The sequence below is a fragment of the Mobula birostris genome, chromosome 8, assembly GCF_030028105.1.
Source record: "Mobula birostris isolate sMobBir1 chromosome 8, sMobBir1.hap1, whole genome shotgun sequence".
NCBI lineage: Eukaryota > Metazoa > Chordata > Chondrichthyes > Myliobatiformes > Myliobatidae > Mobula > Mobula birostris.
This window is the reverse complement of record NC_092377.1, coordinates 138321465-138349203: the sequence shown is the minus strand read 5'-3', so window position 1 is coordinate 138349203 and position 27739 is coordinate 138321465. Positions and strand designations below refer to the sequence as shown.

The 27739-nt window shown below is 46.2% G+C and overlaps 1 protein-coding gene across 19 annotated transcripts in view; it reads right to left on the bottom strand.

Annotated features, from left to right (window-relative positions):
• Nucleotides 1-27739, bottom strand: part of LOC140201770 (calcium/calmodulin-dependent protein kinase type II subunit beta) — a 136157-nt gene that overhangs the window by 30297 nt on the left and 78121 nt on the right. For 6 of the 19 annotated variants that reach the window (XM_072266401.1, XM_072266403.1, XM_072266410.1 and 3 more), the window contains 4 exons: nucleotides 24939-24983; nucleotides 22561-22609; nucleotides 2147-2272; nucleotides 157-273 (listed from right to left, as the gene is read on the bottom strand). In XM_072266401.1, the coding sequence (XP_072122502.1) occupies nucleotides 157-273; nucleotides 2147-2272; nucleotides 22561-22609; nucleotides 24939-24983 (337 nt within the window). The remainder of the gene's footprint in view (nucleotides 1-156; nucleotides 274-2146; nucleotides 2273-22560; nucleotides 22610-24938; nucleotides 24984-27739) is intronic. The other 13 variants (XM_072266414.1, XM_072266416.1, XM_072266415.1 and 10 more) reach the window with 4 other exon arrangements.

Below are 27739 nucleotides of genomic sequence, written 5' to 3'. Positions count from 1 at the left end.
GCAAGCAGCAAGCAACCCTAGGTTGTAAGCCGAGGCACGTTTGTTTCTCCCCGTACGGAACGTGTGTTGACCACATGCCTCTAACATGCCGAAAGCACTTAAGGTTCTCTGAGCCTTCTGCAGAGCAAAGAGATTCAGGCAGGGAAGCTGACTTACGGGGTACAGAGGTGAAGGGACTGAGAGGTGGTGTCTGCACAGATTGGCCGCACTCGGGTTCAGGAAGGGGCGCTGAGCCTCTGCGCACACTCTTTAAAACGTCTGTAAACTTTGGTGCTGAGGATGGAAGGTGGAGAGATGTGTAACAACACAGACCGTAAAACACCCGACACAGAAACACACGAGCAAAGCGGCAGTCTGCTAAATAACAGTTGCGACGATTCCGAGCAGGCACCTTCTGAGAGAGTCCCCGAAATAATGACTAGTACCACGAGTTTCACCTTGTTCAACAAAACGCCGTAAAATTTCCTGACAAAGCTGTGGGATGGCCTCAATGGGTCTACTGGAGCGAACTTGATCACTGCAATGAACTGACTGTGGTTCACTCTGTCATGGAGACGGAGGAGAGTAAAAGGAAGCTTGTGTTAGATTTGCCCTCTTATTCCTGATCCCATTATGTTTAAGCTTTGTGACTATTATTGATTTAAATATTAATTTTCGGCAGAGAAAACTTACAAGGATGTTGGAGGACTTGAGGACCTGAGCTAGAGGGGAAGGGTGAATAAACTCCGACTTAATTTCCACTGAGGTTGGGTGAGACTGGGATTAGAGGTCATAGGTTAAGGGTGAAGGGTGAAATGCTAAGGGGAACATGAGGGGGAATTACTTCACTCAGAGGGTGGTGAGCGTGTGGTACGAGCTGCCAGTGGAAGTGGTGGATGTGGGTTTAATTTCAACATTTAAGAGAAACTTGGGTAGGCCCATGGATGTGAGGGGTTAGGAGGGCAATGGTTCAGAGTTCAGGTCGATGGGACTGGGCAGATAAATAGTCTGGCATGGACTAGATGGGCCAAAGGGCCTGCTTCTGTACTGTAGTGTTCTATGGCTATGGGCCTATTCCAAGATGCAGGTCAAATGCTAGCTGACCAATGGACAAGACTCCACTGTAAAATAACGCCCTTCTTTGCAGACACAACTTTCTGTTTTATTCATCAAGGGAAGTGCTGAAATTTAACTCCTGCTCACGATGACTATAACGTTAGGCAAGGAGGTATACCTTTGGGGATTGGCGAGGGAACTAGTGTGGCTGAAGGCCAAAACCTCAGAAACTTTAGAGTGTTTGGTCTGGAAAACACAGAGAAAGGGCAGGAGAGATTTAACCAGAAGGGTAAAGGCGTTAAGATGGTGGCACAAAGGACTTGGCAGGAAGCAGAGACTGAAGCCAGTTCCTGTTCATGGAAGAAAGCTGAAAGAGTCCAATAACAAACAACACTCCCCTCCTAGGGAGGGGTACAGCAGTGGTTCCTTAGCTTCAATTGTTTTCAGACGTTTTGGCTCATAATTGAGGGGTTGAGGAGGGCCCATCCTGTCTGCAGTTACACCACTTCAGGGAGTGAAGTCAGCAGCCACTTGAACAGGAGTGTCAGCTTTCTCCGAGGAACTGGCAATATACTGACACGTCTGTTGAGAGCAGCAATGCTTCTTAAGCTGAGGCACCACAGGCAGGATGGACGTGGCACACTCAGATGCCTTGCCTGGAAATATCACCGAGTTTGGGTGGAAGTGGCCACCACGGTAAACTCATCTACAGATAATACCACACAAAATGTTGGAGGAACTCAGCAGGCCAGGCAGCATCCATGGAAAAGAGTAAACAGCTGACACATTTACTCTCTCCCATAGATGCTGCCTGGCCTGCTGAGTTGCTCCAGCTTTTTGTGTGTATTACCTTGATTTCCGGCATCTGCAGATTTTCTATGGATTAGCCGTGTGCTCCACATGTAATCACAACATGCTGGAGTCTTCACCCCAATCCATCGCCCATGAGAGTTTAAAAGCAGATCTTTCCTTGCAGTAACCTATCTTTCACTATTGACCTGTCAGTCCCTCTTGCTGATTAACTGTACAAAACGTCACCAAATGGGTGTTCAGGACGCGCATGCTGTGAACTGCTGCATGCTCAGCGGTCGTTAGTAACACACTTACTTACAAGGCACGGAGGAGGGAGTGAGAGGAGGCATCTGCGGCTGTGGAGCAGCAATCGGGGTGCCTTCATGTTCAGGGAAGGTGCCTGACCCTCTCCGCACACTGCTAAGAACATCTGTAAACTTTGCAGCTAATAACAGGAGACGAACAGAGGCTGGATGAAAAGCTGGACAAATAACAATGCCTGTGCAAAATTGAACTAAAATATATTTCTTACATTGTTACAGTGAAATGGCATGAAATGGACCTCAACAGCTTGATGGAACACGAATGGATTTAACACACATCCATAACATTTACATGTCTGACATCAATGTTCTGCGCTGTTTGTAATTAATATGATATTAGACTTTAACAAGTATGTGCTATGACATGTGATATTTACCAATATATTTCAATGTTTTGTTTTTCCGTAAGTTGAACAAGGAAAAAAAGTAAGACACTGACAGAGAGAGAGAGGCTGAAGAAAGAGAGAAAGAGGACAGTTCACACACTGCAGAACAGGTCCCGAACTTGCAACAAGTCTGGAATTCTATTTGGTTTTAAAAAACAGAAGTTAACATTTCACGAGTAACCTTTCCATTGGTTGCCACCGCAAGGTTTGGATTCAAGTACGAGGCCACATTTAACCAAGTGCACAGTCTCCCGCCTTACTCTAAAAATCACACGTAACAGTCCAGAACTCAAAGATGGAAATATGTGCCCACAGTTCGATAAGCAGCAGTAATTCGGAATCTACTACTGACCATAAATACCAAATAATGCATCAGTTAAAACCCACACTCCAGTATTCCGCACTTGGCATCAAACCTTTGGATTCCTAGCAGCCAGGACCTCCTTTCCCTGCGGAAAAAACATTCCAGCTGATAGGAAAAAGTTATCATTAAAAACTCTCCAGAGCTTTGGGGATTTTGCATCTTTCTTCTTTCCAAATAATTGTTTAATTTCACCTTGTAACAAGTTTAAATGTGCATTTAGTGTCAAACATTGATAGTCAAAGAAGAGGAGGGTGCCCATTTTCCCACTGACTAGCAGACTGGTGGTCTCAGGAAATGTCGGCTGAATAGTATGTTCCAGGGTGCCCTCAGATGGCTGATTGATAGTGAAAATAGCTCAGCTCCATTCACCCTCCCTCACTGGAAAAGCTTAACCAATTGCTTGAAGCTCTACGTAAGACCGTAAGACATAGGAGCAGAATTAGGGCATTTGGCCCATATTGAGGAGAAAAGGCAGGAACAAGCTACGACCAAATGAGATCGATTCTAATCAAAAGCCTTATTATGTGGAGGAGGGAGACTACAGTTCAGAATTAAATTAGGAAGTGTAATCAGAATCAGGTTTATTATCATATTCAAGACTGTTTAATGATTTCAAGATTCAAGATTGTTTAATGTCATTTCCAGTACACAAGTGTAAAGGAGAATGAAATAATTGTTACTACAGATCTGACGCAGCACAAAAAACACAATAAAATAAATACATAAGATAATTTATATGCATAGATTAATTGCATGTCCATAAAGTGATGCTAGGCACAGGAGTGTCTGAACATGAGGTAACTTTAACAGGAATTGATAACGTAGTGATGGTTGGGGGTTGTGGAGGGGTGGGTTAGTGGTGGTGTTGATTAGACTTACTGCTTGGGGAGAGTAAGTGTTTTTCAGTCTGTTATATTGAAGTGTTATATGACATGAAATTTGTTGCTTTGCAACAATTGTACTGTGCGAAGACATGAAGCTACTCTAATTACAAAATGAGGAATAACGAGGTCAAGTTCCAAACCAGCACAGGCTGACGGTGAAATGCCTAAGGATGGAGTGAAGCTCGATAGTACAATAAGCAACATTCTGAGTCTGATACACCTGTAATAGGTTAGGGGTCATAACTTTGGTATTCAGTTTGTGGAAAGTTTGTCACCTGAAAGCAGTTGAAACACACCTACCTGTAGGGTGTTGTTCTGGAAGATAGACTGTAATTCAGGGAACGTTTGCTGAAGACACAAAGTTGGAAATGCTATCCCAATCCTTCCCTCACTGAATGGGTGTACACACAAATGCTGCATTGTGAGCAAGCTATGAATAAAACCCCTGAAGATTTGAAGGGGGACATGGTGGATATTAAATTGTTCTGAGTTTCACTGGGAATTATTCAGTTCCTATCATTTTTTTTTTTAGAATGTTCTCCGTGCATTTTAAGGGAAGAAAGATACATTTTCTTTTGAAAATCAGGAATGGGCACATTCTCCAATGCACTGTGACACTTTGTGCATGATTCTAAAAGCGTCTTCCATTTACAGCAATGGACTATCCTGCACTTGTTAACTCAAACAAAACTATTAACACGTTAAACTCTCTCTAATCCATTTCACCCTCTGCTTTAGGTTTGACCTTTGTTTTCAGGCAATTGAAATGATTGCCAATAGCTGAGCTAGACTAAGTGCTGGAAGAGAATCCTTCCTAGATCCTGCTTTGTTTGATGCTAACTTCTCCTCCTCAACATTATGCTAACAGCATAATGCATGTTGGCTCAGTGAGATTATTTATTTAGTGATAGGGCACAAAACAGGCCTTTCTAGCCGTTTGAGCCGCACTGCCAGTAAAGCACTGATTTAACCCTAACCCAATCACGAGACAATTTATAATGACCAATTAACCCACTAACCAGTACATCTTTGGATTTTGGGAGGAAACTGGAGCACCTGAAGGAAACCTACACATTCCATGGGGAGGATGTACAGACTCCTTACAGACAGTGCCAGAACTCCGATGTCCTGAGCTGTAATAGTGTTAACCACTATGCCACCAATGGTGCCCCAAATGTTTAGGTGTTCAGATCACAGCGAGGAGCAGAGAGCATAGGTTCAAAGGCTTCTTTTAATATACTTAACCATTTTTGGGGGAAGTAAGGTGCAATTTCCCAAAGTTCACTTGAAGAAGCTTTGAGAACATCGCACCTGAACTCAGTTAGTGGCAGCCAATTTGGATTAAGCACAGGGCAGTGTTAAGTATCCTCTTAATTTTCAACACTACGGCGAAACCTTCATAGGAGTGGGATACTGTTGGGTATGGGTTTGAATAGTTCAGAAAAAAAAAGAAAATATTTTTGCACACTTGGACTTTGGTCCGGAGCAGTAACTTGTGGTCAGGTGACAAGCTGAGCCTCACTGGGTTTTATGGGATTCGGATATAGGCAGAGTAAACAGATGTCAGTCCATTTAATCCCTGAGCTGGGAGACAGGAGTTTCTAATTCAATGAATCCAATCAGCCTTTTCAACATTTTCACCACACAAGGACAGCTGACAGGTACAGACAGGGAACAATTCCCCAGTAGCCCACAGTAATGAACTGTTGATGCATTTTCCCCCCTGACCCACCAATGAGCAGTACGTTGCTGTTCCAGTCAGCTATCCATTATATCCAACACAACACAATAGCATTCCTCATTTAAACAGACATTTTAACATTTTCACAATTAAACATGAATCAACAAAGCAGTTTTTTTAAAAGGAAAAAAAAAACAGATGACTGGTTCTCTGATGTTCCATGTAGTTTCCTATAGCTTGGCTTGAATGTCACATCTGCCTCCCAACCAAGGCCATTAACAATGGCAGACTCTGTAAACCTATCAATGACATCTGACCAGAAGTATAGGAAACACTGGAGGTGACTGAGACAAACACTGTGTGTTTTACAGAATCAATGTTGCAGATGAATGACATTAAAGCTGCATGAACCCACATTTTGGTGCCATGAGGCAATACTCCTTGATCGCTCGCTGACAGCACCTCTCTGGAAACGTACGTTTAACATGCGACGTGTTGACAAGTGCTTCCGACACCTCCTCAGCCAAGAGGCTGATTTAATCACCTCCCGTCCCCTTGCCCAGTTCATTGGGGCTGGACAAGTGTTGCTGAACTCCGTAGTCTGCTTTGGGACTGTACACCTCTCTTCTTGATCAGAGTGCAAAGATATTAGCACTGGGGGTCGGGGGGGGGGGTATTGGGACTGTGGCATGAAAGGAGGGAGCTTTGACTCTTACTAGAAGGACACAGGAGCTTATTCAGCCTATCTGGTCCAGGCTGGCTTCCTGTCCTCCTGCAATAACTTCTCCTTCAACCATGCCTATCAGCTCCACTTTGACCGTCTCTGCAATTCACCTACACTAATGGGTAATTTACAGGGGTCAACTAACCCACTGGCACGTCTCTGCAAGGTGGGAGGCAGCCATAGCATCAGGGTCGCAGGGGTGCGTCACATGGACAGCAGCTGAGGTCCTAGGAGCCGTGAGGTAGCAACACGACACCGCCGTACTACCACAACAGAAAGTGCCAGACCACCGGCTCCCAGATTTCCTTCAGCATAGCCCACCACCCATTCTCACCTCAGCCTGTCCCTGAGCTACACCACTCCTGCCCCATGACCCACCCTTTAAGCACTCAGGGGCAGCCAATCTCAACAGCATCTTCTCAGGGCAGGGCAGTAAGTACAGGCACATTGCACCACTCACGCCCAGAGAACAAGATAAAGAATGGGGAATGTGTAGCATGGAGGGGGTCAAGAGAAAGGAAAAACATTTGGCATATATCTGTGAAATGCACCGAATTAAATCCAGATGTCTCCTCCTGCACTCTGGGATCTGCTGGTGACATTATGCAAGCACAGTATCTATATAAGGAAAAGTCACCTCTTGGATGGATGGGACAAGCTGACCATTGTTCTCTGGATACACTGAGCCTTTCTCCACTGGAAGGAGAAGACTATGTGGCTGGTGCATCCAATTTTTTTATTTAGCAATGCCCTCTGAAGTCCACTGGGGCAACTTTGTCTGGAAGGGCAGATCTTGTGGGCATGGACTCTACCCTTTCCTTCCAATCATCTGACAGCAAAATCACAAGTCATGCAACTTCAAACATGAGGTCCTGTACCTCAGGATGAGGACAGGCGCAAAACAGTCCCAATGGGTTAAGCCAGAGGTGCTGAAGCTGAATATCATGCAGTTTGTAAGCTTAGGCCATTCATAATAAATCCCAAATTATTAGTCAATAAATTAATTTGTTTTAGATTCCAGCACAGGGGCTGGGAAGTAATTCCATCATTAATCAATTGCAGCTTCCAATATTTCACTCTGCTGTAGTGTTCCATAATCTATTTTTACCACTGTTGTATCAAGTTATTGGACTGTATTAAACAGATCAGTTTTCCATGAAGAATACCAACCCAACTCCCTCTACAGTACAACAGCTAACTTTCAAGTATACTGAATTAATTAATAACTAAAACTTACAACACTTAAAATTTGTTGCTAAAGTATTTATTTAACAGAAAGTTTAGCAGTTTGTTTTACTTTCAGAATAGTTTAATTTGAGGGAACACCAGAAACAATAGATTTTATTTTGTCAGTGTACTAGCAAATTTTCATTTGACTGATCAGAAAAGTCAGTTGGCATAAAATCCTCTTCTGCTTTTTTGGGTCCCTTTATAAGTTGCCATGACTAACAGTATTTTCTTTTGCTACCCACACAAAATGCTGGAGGAATTAGTCTTGAAGAAGGGTCTTAGCCTGAAAAGTCAACTACTTATACATTTCTGGAGAAGCTGCCTGACCTGATGAGTTCCTGCAGAATTTTGTGTGTATTGCTTTGGATTTCCAGCAAACTTTCTTGTGTTATATTTTTTAGTATTTTGTATTACATATATGCAAATAAAATACTTATTGATTGAGCGTTATCTTTTGTATGATTACAACATACTTATTCTCATTTTACTTGAATTTTGCAAGTTTTCTATCCTATGATGGTGAAATGGATAAAGATTTTTTAAGCCGTGGGCAATATAATTATATTTCTTATTGTAGTTTATAGTTTTAAATTATGTATTGCAATGTACAGATGCCAAAAAACAACAAATTTCATGACATATGCCAGTGAAATTAAACCTGTTTCTGATTCTGATCATCAGCTGTGATGCTGCTTGGGTAACTGACAGAAAAACTTAAAGAACTGTGACTGTATCTGCATTTCTGTCACATCACTCCGGTTAAATGTGGTATTTTTTGTGTCATTACTAATGTAATTTATGCGAGAAGCTTGATGCTTTACCAGAGTGATTGAAGCACTGAAAATAAAATTAATTAATTTTATTGCTGCCCTTATGCAATTAAAACCCACTGTTTTGGGGATACTAAAATTACATTAAAACAATTTCTATGCTCCTTTATTGGGAGGTGGGACAGCAGCTTATTTCAGCTTTTTCCAATACTATTGCCTAAATTCAAATGTTAGATCTGAATGTATTAATTAAATACCCCTCTTACACTCAGCTAACATTTTAATCTGCGTATGGCGGAATAGACTTTATGACTTAATGCTTCCTGTAGGCGAATAATATTTACATTCCAACAACGCTTACTGATTGAGGGTTAAGTTATCTTCAGTGTGATTACAATGTTTATGTAGAGAAGGCATTTTGGTTACCGACTATTTAACAGTTAGAATAATTCACATTTTGCCTGAATTTGTCAACTTTTCTAGATGATGTGGGTGAAGTGCAGAAAGATTTAAAGAAAAAACTCTGGGGCAAATATAGCTGCTTTTGAATTAATTAATTATTCGTAAGTTTGACAAACATAGGCATCTATAAATAGTTGTGGGGAGGAGGAGGTGGGGGCAAGGAAGAGTTCGGACTCTTTATTCCCTCCTGATTGACAAAGCTGGGCAGTCAAGTGTTAGGTGTAGCTGTTCGCTTTTTATGGATGGCCGTATTCTTGGAAACACACACACAGGCAGTCACGTGAAATGCAGAACACAGCATGCCCAGACAACTTACAGAGTACAGGAGGCGGAGGATGTGAAGACTGAAGCACCTCGGCCTGAGGCACAGCACCAGATTGGTTCCTTACAGCACTGCTCTCAGCGGCCTTGGCTGGAGGCAGCATGCAAAGGACGATGAAAACAAACACACAGAGCATGTTACACCGTAAACAGAATGAGTGATGGCAAACAACACAGGGTGAGAGAGGAGAAGGGGGCCCTCCCACCCCCAAAATAACCACAGGACAAGGCTCAAAGTTTGTTCCAAGTCTTGCAATTTATGGAAGCTTGGGTGGAAACATGCAGGTAAGGCAGAAACGCTGCAAGTCCCAAAAGGTAATTGTTTTAAATCAGGATGGCGATTACAGAAAACAGCAAGGCTGAATGAAACCACCCAGCCTCCCCCCCCCCCCCCCCCCAAGCTGTGGTGTCCCTGGAGTGCCACATGCTTCCAACACAGGGTGTGTGGGAGGGGACTAGTGAGGAGTGCGTCATCTCCTTGGCGCTGCAGGAAGGGGTAGCCGGTTCCCAGGGAGCAGAGCGCTCACCACCACGAATGTTCCCAGGTCAGGTCACACAGCCCCCGGGAGGTGGGGGTGGGTGGGGGGCACAGGACATGTTCACTCAACACTCATTGCCGGCACTCTGGGCATCCTCAGCAGTTACACTTCTACAATACGAATACAAAAAGCACACACACACACACACACACACACGCAGAGGACACAGCAGAGATCTCCATCGGCGGGAGGCGACAAAGCTGTGGAAGAACCTGCAGCAACCAGTCACAAAGTGGGAAACACGCACCGTGGTGGTGACACTGAACCTGCACACACAATTCGCCAGCCGAACACAACACAGGAGTTCAAGACTCTGATGGGGGCCCAGCAGCCAGTTTTGACTTGTTCACCTCTTACCGACCGGCTTGGCTTTTAGTCGGGAGTCTGAGGCCCTAACCGCTTTACGCTAGTTCAGGCGAGAGTTCGCACTTCAGTGACCTTAAGGCAAGAGGAAACCCACTGAGACTGGCATCGAACATAGAACAGTACAGGCCCTTCGGCCCTCAATGTTTGCACTGACCCTTTAACCTACGCTATGATTAATCTAACCCTGCCCTCTGACATAACCCTCCCTTTTTCTATCATCCACGTGCCTAACTAAGAGCTTCTTAAATGTCCCTGATATATCTGCCCCTGTCATCACCCCTGACAGCTGGGCGAACTCTCCACTAGTCACGCATTTGCAAGTGCCACCCTCTCGTAGAACTGGCCACAGCAGTATACATCTTGTGAGCAGCCTGTACTGGAACCACCCACCTTACTCTCTCCGAGTATATTTTTCCATAAACCACACACAAAGTGTCTGAGATCAGGGACACTGCATTTTTCTTCAGATAGTACCGGGAGCTGGTGCCTTTCAGCTGTAACTTCAGAAGGGTAGGAAAAGTGTTAGGCCTTCGCAAGGGGACACCAACTGGGTCTTTGCAGAGCGGATGGAAGAGGAAGTGTTTTCTGGCACCCGCAGAACCCTCGCAGCAGACCGGGGGGGGGGGGGGAGGAGATTGAGGGAATACATGGGCTGTGAGTGTTTCCTTCCCACAGTAGGTACTCTGTCGTACACCCTTCTCTGAAGATAAACGCAAGAGGTTCTGCAGATGTTGGAAATCCAGAGCAACACACACAAAATGCCGGAGGAACCCAGCAGGTCAGGTACATCTATGGAAATGAATAAGAAGTTAATGCTTCAGGCTGTGACCCCTCATCAGGACAGGAAGGAAAGGGTGAAGATGCCAGAATTAAAAGTTGGGGGTGGGCGGAGGCGAATGGAAACCAGCTAGAAGGAGATGGGTGAAGCCAGGTGGATGGGAAAGGTAAAAGGCTGGAAAAGAAGGAATCTGACAGGAGAGTGGACCATAGGAGGAAGGGAAGGAGGAGGGTCACTAGGGGGAGTGAATGACAGGCGAGGAGAAGAGGCAAGAGGTCAGAGAGGGGAATAGAAGAAAAGGGAAGGTGAGAAAAAAAACAACCAGAAGGAGAAATCGATGTTCATGCCATCAGGTTGGAGGCTACCCGGACAGAATATGAGGTGTTGCTCCTCCACTGAGAGAGTAGCCTCATCGTGGCAAAAGAGGAGGCCACGGAATGACATGTCAGAACAGGAATTAAAATGGTTGGCCATTTGGAATTTCCGTTTTTGGTGGGTGGAGCGGAGGTGCTCGACAAAGCGGGCCCCCAACTTACTGAAGATGCTGCACCCTGCTACCAAAGATGCAGGTACTTTGTTTGCCACGAGCAATGCCGTCATATGGCAGTGCTTCGGTACAATGCACCGAAATCCTGTTAGCCCAACGTCCCCAGAAAGCGTCACGACACACTGCAGCCTGCTCGAGGGAGGCTGCTCCGAACGAACACCACTGACAGGATCACATTCGCGAAGAGAATAGAAACAGCATTCCCGCTGAGAGATGCTAATGAGGTCAGCGTGGATTCAAACGCTTGCTCTGAAAAACGTCCGACTGCTCAGTATTTATCTGCATTATTAACCGTTTCTCAGTAACTATCTGATAGGACAGGGTCTAAGCTCAACAGCCAGGAAGCCGACCCTGCCCCTTTGCTGTAAAGCTCTCAGGCAGAAGTGACAGATTCTGTCAGAAGATTTGCTAGGTTAGGCACGTTTCTCAAGCTCGAAGCTATTTTTAGCCCAATAATAGAACCTTCTGACATGTGAGAATGAGGCTGCTGATGTCTTCCACTTTTAGCAGCCTCTGAATATTAATGGAAGCACTGCTGATTTAATACTCAATCCTGCTCAGGCGTGCTGGTCCTGTGACGTTGAATGCTCCTAATGAAATTAGTACAACATTAAATTGTATATAAATGGCAAATTACAGTGAGTTGGATTCAGGATCAAGAGTGACAGATTTAGAGAAAAGGGGAAAGAATAATACCAGGGAGAATGTGCATGTTTTGCTAAATCTGGTAGAACAAACCTTGCTTGTCTATCTAATTCACAAGACTGATGTCAAGCCTCGTGCTCCAGTGCAGTACTGGGGGGGGGGGGGGCAGGGAGAGAAGATCTGCAGTGTGGGAAGTATTACCCTCCTCTTTAGATATTAACTGGGGTTCACTCTGTCTTCTCGGATCAATGTAGAAGACCCCTATATTGAGGAGTGTTACCACCAATACTTACCCCTCAATAAACACCACAAAAACTTACTACCTGGTCGTTACTACTTTGCTGTTGTACTGGAGCATGATCTGCACGTTTCAGGGTACCTCAGTCCATGAAAAGTGCTGCATAAATGTGAACAGCTTTTATTTGAAAGCCACCATGAAACTTCTGTCTGGATAGCTTGATTTTGGGCTAAACATGCTTGAATTTATAAGGCTCGTTAATGCTGTACACTTCCACATACTATCAACCCACTTAACGAACACCAGCCCTCTTCTCGGTGGTGCAGCTAGGGGATGACCACGAGTATCACCAACTACAGCAGGTTAGCTGACCCAAACGAGGAAGTTTCCAGCTTGAACCAACCAAGGAAAATGGAGGATGGAGAAGGCAGGACACGGCCGCCATCACCATCAGAGTAACATGGGGACTTGCCCAGACGGTGACTGCCTGCTCCATCAGAGAAACGTGAGGACCTGCCCAGACTGTGACCGCCTGCTCCATCACAGACACGTGAGGACCTGCCCAGACTGTAGTCGCCTGCTGCAGTAGTGGAACCCCAGGATCTGCCCAGACTGTGACCAATCAAGTCAGAACATCACTCACATACTGACTTTCTGCTCTGAGAAATCCATTACCTGAGGGAATCACCACCATTCACACTGCCTCACCTGAACCAGTGAATGAGTCACTAATTTCAATATTGATCCATTCAATGTGAATACAAACTACTTTCACTGAATCTAGGGGCAGGTCCCTCATCGTTCATCAGGGAATCCAAGTGGTCACCTTACTCCAGATATTATTGTTGTTTGAGTCTAATATTTGACATAAGATTACTTCCTATTTTCCAGCAACGTTTTGGATTTGCTTTATTGCGGACATGCCCCCCACCCTGTTCCAGAATACACAACCTTCCCTCAGAGATCAGCCACACAGCACCTGGGGCAGGCCAGTTATGGGAGTCAGCAGGATATTTTGTTTCACTGAGGTACTCTGAATTTGGAGGAGTGCGAAGCATTTCCACACTGGTATACCGGCCACATATCGAAAAATTAGCCACTTACTGAAGTGCACCTTAGCCCCGCTCCTTTTTCAGTTCTCCTGGAGAGAATCCGCTGCACGCTCCCACCACTATTATCTCACTGAATGCCTCACATTCAGTGAAGCTGCATTTTTTGCTGCTTTAGTTATCTCAATAGGCCACCTTGTCCAGATCCTTTTGCTGCATCTCCTGCCTTCGATGTATGTCTGCGCCACCAAACTTGCACTTTGCACTCAACACCCAGTACGCCAAATGTCAATCAGTGCTCAGATTTCAGGCACCGTACTTGTCCCTTCAAAGGGAGCTTGGGTAAGGGCTTTCCAACAGGGCTGATGCATTCCCTTCGTGTCTGCGGGAGCTCAGTGTCCTGTTGTACACAGAGAGCGTACAAAGTGGATTGGAAAGATTTAGAGGGACATGGGGGCTCAGATCAGCTTCTGGATTGGCATGGGTGAGATGGGCCTGAGGATTTGCTTCTGTGCTCTATAACTCTATGGCTCTAAAAGGATATGGACTCCATGGTGGATTCCACAAAGGTGAGGTAGACCAGGGGCAATTGAATCACCCAGTCCTGTTCCTACATAACACAGAACAAGCGCATCTTTCTTTGTTGGTGAACCAACAAAGTCCTGTCCTACAGTAGGTCTGACAACAGTTGACCTTTTCCTTTCTTGGTTACATTTCCACAGACTGCATCACTTCAACAGCCTCGAGTTACCTTCCCCAAGCATCGACAGCACAAACTCTTCGCAGGTATTAGGACTGAACCAGAGTTATTCCGCACAATATCCACAGCCACTGAGCAGACCCGAAACGTTAACTCTGTTTCCTTCTCTACAGATGCTAATTGACCTGCCGAGTAGTTCCCTGAAGAGTGGTTACACTTCCAGCATCCTTGCTTGGCTCCTATTCACAACCTGAAAGTTTAATTCCCCGCTCCATCGCTGTAGCAGTAGTTTGCGCCATCTACAAATCACACTCGAGTCACTCTCCTAGGACGTTCTAGCAGCACCTCTGCCACCAGAAAGGACAAAAGCAGGGGGTGCAAGGAAACACATCCAGCTGCAGGTTCCCCTCCAAGTCACACCACTATCCTGACTTCCTTCTCCGACACTGGGTCTGAATCCTGGGACTCACTCCCTTAAGGTACCCTGGGGACCTCAGCACTTGAAGCAGCAGCTCACTACGACAGTCAGGTGTGGACTGTCTGGTATAAAATCCTTGGTGATATTCAATGCCACCTACAGTATTGCGCAAGAGTTGTAGGGTGCCTCTCTCACTAGACCCTTCCTGCACGGTCACTCAGGTTTTGAGGACGTCCTGCTCTAGGCAGATTTACAGCTGTACCATATTCTTTCCATTTCCTGTTGATTGACTTAACTGTACTCCAAGGGACAGTCAGTAAATATTTATGCAATTAACTATTTTGTGTTTTATATTTGTAATTAACTTAGATCACTTTGTAGAGATCTGTTTTCACTTTGACACGAAAGAGTCTTTTTCTGTTGATCAGTGTCAAAAAAGCAAAATTAAATCCACTGTGATTCAATGTTGTAAAACAATAAAACATTAAAACTTCCGGGGAGTGGGGTGAATACTTTTTATAGGCACTGTATAGGTGCCGAAGACTTCTACACAGTACTGTACACTTGACTTGAAAGCTGAACTTAGATCAGTGTGGCCAGTTGTGGTGGAATGAGGAAGAGAGACATGGGGTGATTGAAAGTAGTGAGTGCCAGGACGTGGAGCTTCACGTCCTGCACTGGTCTAAGGCAAATGACAGACTTCTACTGAAGAAGCACATTTCCGAGCAGCTCAGGGCTACTTCTTAGCTGCGCTGCAGTCTTGTCCTGGTTCAAATCTACGTCCAGCAGGCCTGGAAATGATGGCCTGGTTCTACAGTAACTTCTACCACCAAGGTTCCAGATGCTGACTTAGATCATAAGATGTAGGAGCAGAAGTAGGCCATTCAGCCCATCAAGTCTGCTCCACCATTCAATCATGGGCTGATCCAATTCTTCCAGTCATCCCCACTCCCCTGCCTTCTCCCTACACCCTTTGACGCCCTAGCTAATCAAGAGTCTATCTATCTCTGCCTTAAATACACTCAATGATTTGGCCTCCACAGTCGCTCGTGGCAACAAATTTCACAGATTTACCACCCTAAAGTAATTTCTCCGCATCTCAGTTCTAAAAGGGCGTCCTTCAATCCTGAAGTTGTGCCCTCTTGTCCTAGAATCCCCTACCATGTGAAATTACCTTGCCGTATCTAATCTGTTCAGGCCTTTTAACATTCAGAATGTTTCTATGAGATCCCCCCTCATTCTCCTGAACCCCAGGGAGTACAGCCCAAGAGCAGCCAGACTTTCCTCAGACGGTAACTCTTTCACTCCTGGAATCATTCTCGTGAATCTTCTCTGAACCCTCTCCAATGTCAGTATATCCTTTCTAAAATAAGGATCCCAAAACTGCACACAATATTCCAAGTGTGGTCTCACAAGTGCCTTATGGAGCCTCAACATCACATTCCTGCTCTTATATTCTATACCTCTAGAAATGAATGTCAACATTGCATTCACATTCTTCACAACTGACTCAACCTGGAGGTTAACCTTTAGGGTATCTTGCACAAGGACTCCCAAGTTTCTTTGCATCGCTGCATTTTGAATTCTCTTCCCATCTAAATAATAGTCAGCCCGTTTATTTCTTCCACCAAAGTGCATGACCATACACTGTCCAACATTGTATTTCATTTGTCACTTCTTTGCCCGTTCCCCTAAACTACCTAAGTCTCTCTGCAGGCTCTCTGTTTCCTCAACACTACCCACTCCTCCACCTATCTTTGTATCATTGGCAAATTTAGCCACAAATCCATTAATCCCATAGTCTAAATCATTGACATATGTCGCAAAAAACAGGGGTCTCAACATCGACCCCTGTGGAACTCCACTGGTAATAGGCATCCAGCCAGAATAGGATCCCTTTACTCCCACTCTCTGTTTTCTGCCAACCGGCCAAAGCTCCACCCATTTTAGTAACTTCCCTGTAATTCCATCGGCTCTTATCTTGCTAAGCAGCCTCATGTGCGGCACCTTGTCAAAGGCCTTCTGAAAATCCAAGTACACCATGTCGACTGCATCTCCTTTGTCTACCCTGCTTGTAATTTCCTCAAAGAATTGCAGTAGGTTTGTCAAGCAGGATTTTCCTTTCAGGAAACCATGCTGGCTTTGGCCTATCCAGAGTAGTTAATAGTAGCGCAGGTAATAGGCAGAACGGCTGGCATGGTATTATGGCGATTAGCACAATTGTCTTACAGTGCCAGTGATTACCAGTCGGGGTTCGATTCCTGCCACTGTCTGTAAGGAATTTGTTCATTCTCCCCAAGACCACTTATGGGTGTCCTCCAGGTGCTCCTGTTTCCTCCCATGTTCCAAAGAAGTATGGTTAGGGTTAGAGAGTTGTGGGCTTGCTGTGTTGGCACGGGTAGCTCAGGGACACTTGTGGGCTGGCCCTTGGACTATGCTGGTCGTCGACACAAAACGACGCCTTTCGCTGTACATTTGGATCTTTCGACGTACGTAAAGCGACAAGGAAAGCGAATCTATTCTTCTTTCAAACACAGGCCAGTGCAGAAGGCTGGCTCTGCAGAGGCTGCACCAGAAACAGGTGGGTCGAGGCACCTCGCACCTACCGTCATCTCCTTGGTCTGGATCCATCGGCACCTACGTCCCGCCTTCAGTGCAGGCCAACCACAGCCCCACCCTGAGACTACAGTGCATGGTCCAGCCCGCAGCAGGAAGGACACTGAGTGTATGCGTGCAGATGGGTATCCTTTGCTTACACGCACTGCTGTTTCCAAGGAACGTCAGGGTGATACAAGACCATAAGACGTAGGAGCAGAACCAGGACATCTGGCCTACGGAGTCTGCTCCGCCATTCCACAGTCCATGGCTGATTATCTCAACTCCACTCTCCTGCCTTCTCCCCATAACCTTTGACACCCTTACTAATCAAGAACCTATCCACCTGCGCTTTAAATATACCACAAACAATCTCCATAGCCATCTGTGGCAACGAACCCACAGATGGCTAAAGAAATCCCTCCTCATCTTTGTTCTAAAGGGACGTCCCTCTGTTCTGCAGCTGTGCCCTCTGGTTCTAGATTCCCCCATTATCAGAAACATCCTCTCCGTGTCCACTCTATCTAGGCCTTTCAATATTCGAGAGGTTTGAATAAGATCACCTTTCATTCCTCTGCTCCTTTTGGTGCACCTCAAAAGGCAAAAAGAAAATAGAACCGGCTCTGCCAGCCAATGGGATGATCCAAGCACAGTCATGTTCTCCTGGTTTTTCATAGCCCTCGATGTCTGGAGCACCAAGGACCATATCTAACCTTTGTGGAAGCAACAGTGAGAAATCTGCTTGAAGTGGAATGCGTGCCTACCCGACAGTATCTGATGCGACAGGGTACAATGTTGCTAAGGCTGAGGCAGCAGTACCTTGAATTAGACTTCCCATCTAGCATCATAACTGATCATCAGACTTCATGGTACAGAACTTGTTCAAATCATCTAAAATTTCCAATTTAAGATGACGTGGGTGAAATACAGTGACGACTCACTGGCAGCAAACAAAACTATTAGCTACTTTATTCATCAGTCCTTTTCTGTAAAACATTCACTGCAGTCAATAGCCTGTAACTTCCCTTTTGGAGGGTTTGAACTGCCTGTACAACCTGGCAGTGTGAACTGAAGTCTCAAAGCCGCAGGATGGTTAGTGGTGTGGTGGCTATGGGCCAAATTGAGGCCGCTGGGCCCAGACCTGAGAATAGGGAATGAGCCAATGTTTGGCAACTTCTGGGGTGAACTTGGAGCCAATTTGAAGCGGCAGAACAAAGGCAAGTCAGAGTCAAGGTGGTGGGGCCCAAGCCCGAGAGTAAGGAACAAGCCAATGTTTGACAGATTTAAGCACCGGGTCAGATTGAAAAGGTCAGTTACGGGTCGGATTGAGTCGAGGCGGCAGGGCCCAGAATTGAGAGTGAAGAGCGAGCCGATGTTTGACCAATTGAAGTGCTGGGCCAGATGGGAAGGGTTGGGCAGGGGTTAAATCGAGGCAGTGGGGCCTGGGCCAGAGAATGTATCGAAGCAACAGGGCCTGTGCCCAAGAGCGAGGAACAACTTGTTGTTTGGTCAGTTTAAGCTTTGGGCCTGACTGAAATGGTGAGGGCGTTGGGGCCGGAGGTGAGCGATAGGCTGGTGTTCACCTCGTTGTTCACGGGGTTTATTCGTCTCCATGCTGAACTGAGGCTGTGGGCTGAAACATGCTCGTGGATCAGCTGCGACCGGCTTCGTGGCTGTGAGCTCACTCTCGTGAACTTCAGTTCCGAATGGTACACGCTCATTTTTACCGCTGGCACGGATTGCCATTTTCCCTGCACATCAGGTGCTTCATGGTCTTTTTTAATGGGTTCTATTGGGTTCCCTTGCCTTGTGGCTGTCTGTGAGGAAACACGTCTCAAGGTTGCACACAGTATACACAGCTTGAACTTTGCCTGGCACTGCAAGCACTGGTAAAGGTAGATTGCTGAGAACACCCTGGTGTCAAATGGTTTTGGCACGTCAGAGATGGTTCCATCACTGCTCCCGTGACTGCAGCAAAATCAGAGGGAACAGCACATGTAAGTGTGAGGCTGGAGGCCCCTACTGACCCACCTCAGCCTGGCAGCCCCGCACAACCCACAGGTGCAACGCAGACACAGGAACTGCAGTGAGACCACCTGATGCGAAATAACCTCAAGCCCTGGCCAACGTATAAGTGTAGAATAAGTGTAGCAAGCAGCCAGTGCACCATCCTAACCTGAAGCTACACATCCTGCAGAGAAAACTACAGGGCCAGACAGGAAACAACAAAAACTTCTTTAATCTTCGTAGCTGCAGTGTACTGGTGATTTAGAATGTTAATGGAACCTGTTTTTTCTAGAGATGCAGTGTGGACCAGGCCCTTCCAGCCCAACGAGCCCTGCGCCCCCCCTCCCCAGCAACCCCTCGCTTAATCACAGAGCAATTTACAATGACCAATTAACCTACTATCGGTATGTCTTTGGACTTCAGGAGGAAACCAGAGCACCCGGAGGAAACCCACACGCACTCACGGGGAAGAATGTACAAGTTTTCTTACAGAGGATGCCGAAACTGAGTTCGGACCTCCGACGAGCTGTATCAGTGTCACACGGGCCGTCATATAAAGTAAAAAGACGCAGTCCCAACACCGACCCCTGTGGCACACTACTAGTCACCAGAAGTGAATCAGAAAAGGCTCCCTTTATTCCCACTCTTTGCCTCCTGCTAGTCAACCCACCTTCCATACCACAGGCTCTTACCTTGCTAAGCAGCCTCATGTGCAACACCTTGGCAAAGACCTTCTGAAAATCCAAATAAGCAACATCCACTGACTCTCGGTTGTCTATCCTGTCTGTTAGTCCTCAAAGAATTCCAACGTATCTGTCAGGTAAGGTTTCCCCTTTAGAAAATCATGCTGACTTTGGCCTGTTTTATCTTGTGCCTTCGAGTACCCCAAAACCTCATCATTAATAATGTTTTCAACCACTAAAGTCAGGCTAACTGACTTATAATTTCCTTTCTTCTGCCTCCCTCCCTTCTTAAAGGGTGGAGTGACATCTGAGTAACAGCTGACCAATGTCACAACATGATTTCACTCGTGCTTTCTGAATCTCACCACGTCCTTTCTTCCCCACTGAGTTACACTTCTCTCCATCACAGAGCCTGTAAGCCATTGCACTGTTTTTCTTCGCGTCCTCTGCCTCCCACCACCAGATGATGGCCTTTGCAATAAAGCAAGTTCCTTTCCTTCACCAGCTTGGCTTGCTGCCCAGATACCATGCTCAGCACTTTGCTCCCCCTCCCTGCCAAAATTGTGACCAAGTAATGGCTGTAGCACAGAAGGGGGCTGTTCAGCCCACCCATTCCAAGAACCTCACTTTCAATTCCATCAGCCCCTGCCCCCCCATTTGTTTGTAGACTGCACCATTTTGTGCTTCCACCATCCTACCCATGGTTCCACAGACAAAAGATGTTTTTGCAGCCTTCTCTGCCCATCACCTTCCCACTCCCCTTGTCCCTCGGCACCTCACAACAAGGGCAAATGGTATACCTTCACTATCTTCTGAGCCTCCGCAAAGATCTCAGACCCTGAAGAGGAGGAGGTCATCCATTGCTCCAACCTCTCGCACTACCAGGCCTCACTGCATCACAAATGTGCCTGGACACACCCCAAGTGAAACGCTGAGCTCTCTATCCAAGCTCAGCCAGCCAACTTTTCCAATCATGGGCCTCCGACACCTGATCAAAATAGCCTCTGTGACTTCCAAACATGGTTAGCACAGCTCTCTGAATACAAGACCCATCTAAAAGTCACCAGAAGTTTCATTTTCTCTTGGGCAGAGAGAGAGAATGGGAACACGCAGGGAATCAGAGTGACAGGTGGGGGAAGGTGGTGAGATGGAAAGCAGGGGATAGGAAGAAGGAGGGGATAAGAGAGAGGGAAAGGGGAGAAGAGTGGAGGAGAAGAGGGGGAGAGGGAAGAAGGGAGGGAGAGTGGGAAAGGGGGAGGGGGAGAAGCAAGGGAGAGAGGGAAAGGGGAGGGGAGGGGAAGAGGGATGGGGAAGAGGGGAGGAGGGATGGGGAGAGGGAGGAGGAGGGATGGGGAGAGGGAGGAGGATGGATGGGGAGAGGGAGGAGGATGGATGGGGAGAGGGAAGAGGAGGGATGGGGAGAGGGAAGAGGAGGGATGGGGAGAGGGAAGAGGAGGGATGGGGAGAGGGAAGAGGAGGGATGGGGAGAGGGAAGAGGAGGGTGGGGAGAGGGAAGAGGAGGGTGGGGAGAGGGAAGAGGAGGGTGGGGAGGGAGAGGGAGGGGAAGGGGAGAAGAGAAGGGATTGAAGAAAGACAGAGTAGGTGGTGTGGAAGAGGGGAAGAGGAAAGGAGGATGGGGACTGCAGGAGGGTGTGGACGAGGGGAAGGGGAGAGAGGAGGAAGAGAGTAGGAAGGGGATTGGAGAGAGGAGGAAGAGGAGCAGGTGAGTGGGAAAGGGGAGAAAGTAAGATGATGGAGAGAGAGAGTGGGGATATGGGAGAAGGAAAAGAGTAGGAGACGAGAAGAGGATGGGGGAGTGGCAGAGGAGGTGTGGGAGGGTGAGTGTGGATGGGGGAAGAGTGGGAGGGGAGAGAGTGGGAAGTGGGGAAGTCAGAGGGATATACTGGCATTTCCAGGAGGATATGGCAGTTAAGGACAGCTTTGGTACTGGATTAAAACCCACCCTGACCTTACCCTGAGTACCTCAGATTCCTCTCCTCCCAACCTGACCACCATCTAAACACACTGCTTACCTGAAGTGAAGTGAAGCATATCCTTCTGTTCTGGGGTCTACCCAGGACAACCCCATGCTATCCAAAGTACTCAGTCTGAGGGAGCACCTCTCCCCGAGTACAGGAAAAAGCAGGTAACTTCCTACAGCAGTGAGGGAGGGAGATCCATTTGCAACCTGCCCTCCAATACAATCAGCCTCTACTGATGAGTTTTTCTGGTATCCAGCACAAATTGTCTCCGCTCCAGCCCCTGCAGACATTCTCTCTCACTGACTCCATCCAACAACCCCCAGCTCCGTTTACAAGCCATTCCATTTTCCTCCCATACAGTTTCAGTTTTCATCCCTTGCCCACTTGTGCTTGGTTTTTAAGTGCCGACAATTTGCGACACTTTCCTTTGCCCCCTCCAGAACTGCATCCCTTTTCTCCTCCGACGCTGCCAGACGTGCAGGGTGCTTCCAGTCTGTGCTCTGGTTTCACATTCCCCATGGCTGGCGTGCCCTGCTGGCCACCCTTCTTACCAATCCATGCAGCCTCCACGGTCAGCAGTGCCAACGACACGGGTTCATCTCACGCCGCTGTCTGTAAGGAGTTTGTACGCTCTCCCCGTGACTTTGTGAGTTTCCTCCGGGTGCTCTGGTTTCCTCCCACGTTCCAAAGGTGTACAGATGGGTCAGGAGGTTAATTGGTCACTTGGATGTAACTGGGCAGCATGGGCTCGCTGGGCCGGAAGGGCAAGTTACCATTCTGGATCACTAAATAACAATAAATCACACAAAATATTTCCTGGGGAGACAGCTTAGCTCCCTGTCTCCCCCTGCTCCATGTGTACCTGTAGAACCAGCAATCTCAGGTAAAATTACACCCTGTAATTAAATGAAGTCTCTTCAACTGAATTGTCCCAAATAAACACAAGATCAAAGGATGCAATCAATCCACGTAACCTTGTTCTAAAGACGCTGCAATCTTGCAATGGCACATTCTGAAACCCACCGTCAGCACACTACTTACCTTTAACATCTTCGTCTTCGATTGTTGTGTTGCTGCTGTCCGAAGACTCCTGTAGACAAAACAGAGAAGTCGTCACTCACGATCCTCTGCAAGCTCGCTGCTTGGCACAGTGTTAACGGCACAATACTGAACTCAGTGCAGAAAACAAAAAAAGGAAAGGAAAGCGGTGATTTGAAAATGACAAAGCTTAAGAACTGAGCGAAACAGGATAGGAGAGAGCATGAAGATGAGCAGAGAAGGAAAAGGGATCCAGTTTATTGGGGGATTAAACCATGCATTTTCCTTTTAAATAGAGACATGGCTATTGACCAAGCAGTGGGATGAAAGGATTTGTCACACTTTTGAGTCCCGACGCAGGGTCGCAACCCAAAACGTTGACAATTGTTCCCTCCACAGAAGCTACTCATCCTGCTGAGTTTCTACAGCAGGGTTTGGTGCTCCAGATCCCAGTCTCTTGTGTCCCTAAAGTTACTGACATTTTAATTACTAGTCCTTCTACAAAAAAAAAAGTGAGATTATCAGAGAACATAAGGCCCGCAGACAAGTCACTTGACTTGAGAGCGAGGTCAACAGAATCCACACAGCCTGCCTGCCTCTTGCCAGTATTATGCAGAGGCTGCTTAATGGGAGTTGAGGCCCACGTTCTCTGAAGATCCCACTGCTGAAGGGTAGCGGAAGTGCCAACATTAAACGGGCTGAGGTCTGGCAAGTGTAATCCTCACCCATTCTAGTTCTTGTTGCCTTTCTGCTAAGAGAACTGGGACCATTAGGGTTTGAAGAATATTCCTTCAGCCTCCTTGTGAAGTGATTGAGAAAAGGGACACTTCAGTGATGTAAATGTTAGCAAATTACCCAATTTATTTAATGAGCACTTCATCTATCATTGTTCCAAACTAGGGATTATTCTGTAAGAGACTGTACCTACATCTACTTCCTGACACTCTTGCTGGCACATGAATAAACCTCTGACTCCATTGAGTAGAGCTGGGCATGGAAATGACTCACTTTCTTGACAACAGAGCTTCACAGCTGATCCCCACTGTCGGGCTCATCCAGAAACAAAAGCTTGCGCTGACCTGCCAGACAACGGGATTCAGTCCTTTCTGTCAATCTGAATGAAACTGTCTTTCAGAAACTGCTGCCTGGTTGTTTTTGGTGATGGGCCAGGCCCAAAGGTGTTCCCAAAATGTCCCCAGCGCAGAGCGTCTAATTACACCTAGTTTCCTACGTCAATCTTTACAGCCTGGAAAGTTTCTGTTCAGAAGTTGGAACAGAACTCACAATGTGATGGATTAATGTGCTAGAATTTAGAAGATTGACGGGGGATCTTATTGAAACGTATAAAATTCTAAAGGGATTGGACAGGCTAGATGCAGGAAGATTGTTCCCAATGTTGGGGAAGTCCAGAACGAGGGGTCACAGTTTAGGGATAAAGGGGAAAACTTTTAGGACCGAGATGAGGAAAAACTTCTTCACACAGAGAGTGGTGAATCTGTGGAATTCTCTGCCACAGGAAACAGTTGAGGCCAGTTCATTGGCTATATTTAAGAGGGAGTTAGATATGGCCCTTGTGGCTAAAGGGATCAGGGGGTATGGAGAGAAGGCAGGTACAGGGCTCTTAGTTGGATGATCAGCCATGATCATACTGAATGGTGGTGCAGGCTTGAAGGCCCAAATGGCCTACTCCTGCACCTATTTTCTATGTTTTTAATGATCTGGTCACCCACCTTCAGTTTCTTCCCCGATCCTTTTTATGGGATCTTTAATGTAACAGGGAGAATGGAATGGTTTTCGGTGGCCGGAATTATAATTTCACACATGCAGTGAGATTTAAATGTACCCCCAGCTGACTGCAGGCTGGGAATGTTTGTTTTTTACTGGACGAAAATTAAACAGGAACCTTTATTCCAAAATTTAGAGCCAACACAAAACATTTTATAAAATTACGGCAGAAGGCAAGAACTTTGTCCTTTTAGAGCTGTTGTTGCCTTTCAATCCAAGGTCATACAGATTTCTCTTCACCTTGCTACAGGGCAAAAAAAATGCCGATAACATATCTGACTGAAGGCTAAAGCCTTCTTTGACAGCCATGCTGTAGTCCCTGACCAAAGGGAAGGTTGTGAGTAGAGGCCAAAGAAACAGCGTAACACATAATCAAGGGGACACTGACCAACCAACAGAGAGACAAGAAAGTAGAAACTTCCCTTCACCAAAAGCGCCAAACTCTGATCTTCAGTCTCCCTCAGCAGCTACCAAGAGGGAGACCCTCAGACATTTATTTTACAGACACTGCAGTCAAAACCTAGCTCGTATACAGGTACAGTTCCCACAACAGAAAGCGACAAATTGGGAAAGACTACACCACAGACAGATGGTACCTTTATCCCATCCACAGGGTTATGGATGACAGTAGTTTGTGGCTCCTAAAGAGAGTGAAGGTAGATATAGAAAAGCAAATTTTAGTGAGGAGGAAGAGGGTTTTAAACCAAAACAAAAATAAAAGCAGGAAGTCAGAAAATAAAAGGTCATAAACAGAGAGAGGTTAAAAGAAACTTTTCGGCTAGGAAAATTATACCAAAAATGAACAGTTCTGAGTGGCGAGAAATGGATAAAGTATGGATGAATCACAAATCGGGTCTTGAGTGGAAAGACCCTGCTAACGTGACCTGGCAGTGAACTGCAGAATGATGGTGCTGCTCTCTGTCTCATCTGGGACCAAACAAAACCTTGACCCAGTTCCTCTAACTCTGATTTCCTGGAATGAAACCAGGTTTTAAATTATGTCCACTGTTCGCAGCTGAGAGAAGTGCTAGTGGTGGAGTGGAAATCAATCCTCAGAACACAGTGGGAAGGAAAATGGGTGATGTTAATTGACAAAAAATAACCAACACCATTTCAATGACTTAGTGCTCGGTGATTTGCAGTTCTGTATAATTAAAAGTCCGAGCATGCTAACGAATAACCTGGCTTCAGCAACTGTTTGAAGCAGACAATTTCACACTACTCCAGAGTTTTGTTTTGCCCGAGAACTCAGACTGTGAATTTCAACAGCTGATTGTGCAGCCCCATGCAAATGGAAGTTGTGGAAGTTGGTCTGGTTAGATCCAGTCATTGAGTTGTACTTTATTCCCAGTTTACACTAGTGAGGGAGAGACTCACTTTTACTCTTCCTGCTTTCCATTGCACCCCCCCCCCGCACTAACCTCATAGGGGGATGGGGGAAGATGTGAACCAGAAGGCCCAGCTTTCCCGCATCAACGCTAACCGCAAGAGTGGGCACAGTAAAATACTACCACTGGCAGTTTTATGACTCGTCCCCACTCCTCCAGAATAGCGAGTAATGAGGTGAAATAGCCAAGATCTATTTGTAACGTTTAATTAAAAGTGAACCCTCGTTCCTGATGAGAACTGTCACTGAGCACCTCTTGTCACTAACACACCATTCACAGACTTGTCAAGAATCACATCAAATTCATTAGCAAAGAGGAAAAGTCAGTACAAGAAACAGCAAGACAAACTGAAACAGGAGGCACTTGTGAAACATGGCTTTCAGCTAGTCCTCAATGGCGGGGCCAGGCCCCCAGCAATGTTTGATGACTCATTCAATTGAGCAAGATGGCCAGATAATCGTGTAACACACTCACTGTCATATACTGGAAAGGAATGGGCGAGATACCCAGCCGGCCTCATCGGCTTCCGTTTGTTTATTAAGCTGCTGACTGAAAAGAAACCGTGCCTTTCAATTTTCAAGGTGGAAAAACCTTTTCAACTCAACATGCTAGGGGACAGGAAGCCCTCACATTCAGCCATGGTTCAACAGTACCTGTGGAGGAAGATGGCATAAGAAGAAGAGAGGCAGTACCAGTGCAGGGCAGGGAATGTTTCCTTTGGGACTGGTTACTACGTTGTTTTTGGTGCTGTTTGTCTGAGGCTGCGCAGAAAACAACAGAGGGTTTAGATTTATTTCATGTCCAGCTTTTGCCGCTAGCCCCACGCGGGACAGAGATCAGGTCAAGCTGGTAGACATTGAACTGTCTGCGGTGTGGATCCCCGTTCCAAGCACCTGCCAGCCGCAAGCAATACCAGCCTTGAGTATTTGGACAGGACTTACAATGAGGCATGTCAGTGCCAATTCAACGAGAAGGATCACAATTTCTATCCAGGTTGGGAACCGACGATATATCTGTTTTATTTTTGCCTTTATGCTCCTGGAAAGGCTTTGGCTATCGCATTATGGCGTCAGATTGGATGTTGTTACAGCGGGCTGTAAGAACTTCACTTCACTCTAGCTACTCATTGCTCTGTGAGCACAGTGCAAGTAGGGCACAGCAGACAGTTCAATTTCTCTGGAAAAGCAGAAGAAAGAATCACAAACATTAAAGTTAGCGGCACCATTTCCAAAACTGCCCCCCCAGTGCTCACTAGTACAGCTGAGCATCGTGTCCCAACATTAAACGTTGGGACAATTAGTGGCAGTAAATGGCTAATTGTTTTCAAACCAACAATCAGCAATTTAACACCCAGTACTCGCTGTACATTAACTATACATGTATTTTTGTCCTTTCCCTACCCAGAGACGCGTTAATATATAACAAAACAGAAAAGCTTGTTTCAGACATAAAAAAGAGAAGATCTGCTGACAACAAAAAGTTTTAAAAATAAGAGATGGCAAACTCTTGTTCACAACCTGTAGATCAGATTCTAGGATCATGTGACAGAGTCTTTTACTGGCGGTGAGTATACCAACAATTATCAGGGCTTCATTATTCAGAATCAGCCAAGAACCTGCTGCCCGTGGATCACCTTGCTGCGTTAACTGGGCTGGTAACCTGTCAAACATAAGATAGTCTCCAGATTATCGAGGAGAAGAATTCAGTCACAAGCTACTGGCCTTTCCTTCTCAACTGGGGTTGCATTGACATGTTTTTTTTTAACATCTGATTCATTCTGACTTATCTCAGTAGGTCCTTTTCCCTCACATCCTGCAACCAGCATCCATCACTGGAGTGGGACTCTAGGTTGAACATACATCTGAACTTCGCCGTAGAGCAGATCCAGCAGGTACACTAGTTCCTAACGTAACTGGCTTTCAGGTGGATCCAGATATGAAATACACATCCAGGGCTGGCTCAACTTTTCGTTCCTCCCATTGAGAACATCTCAAGATATGTACCATGGA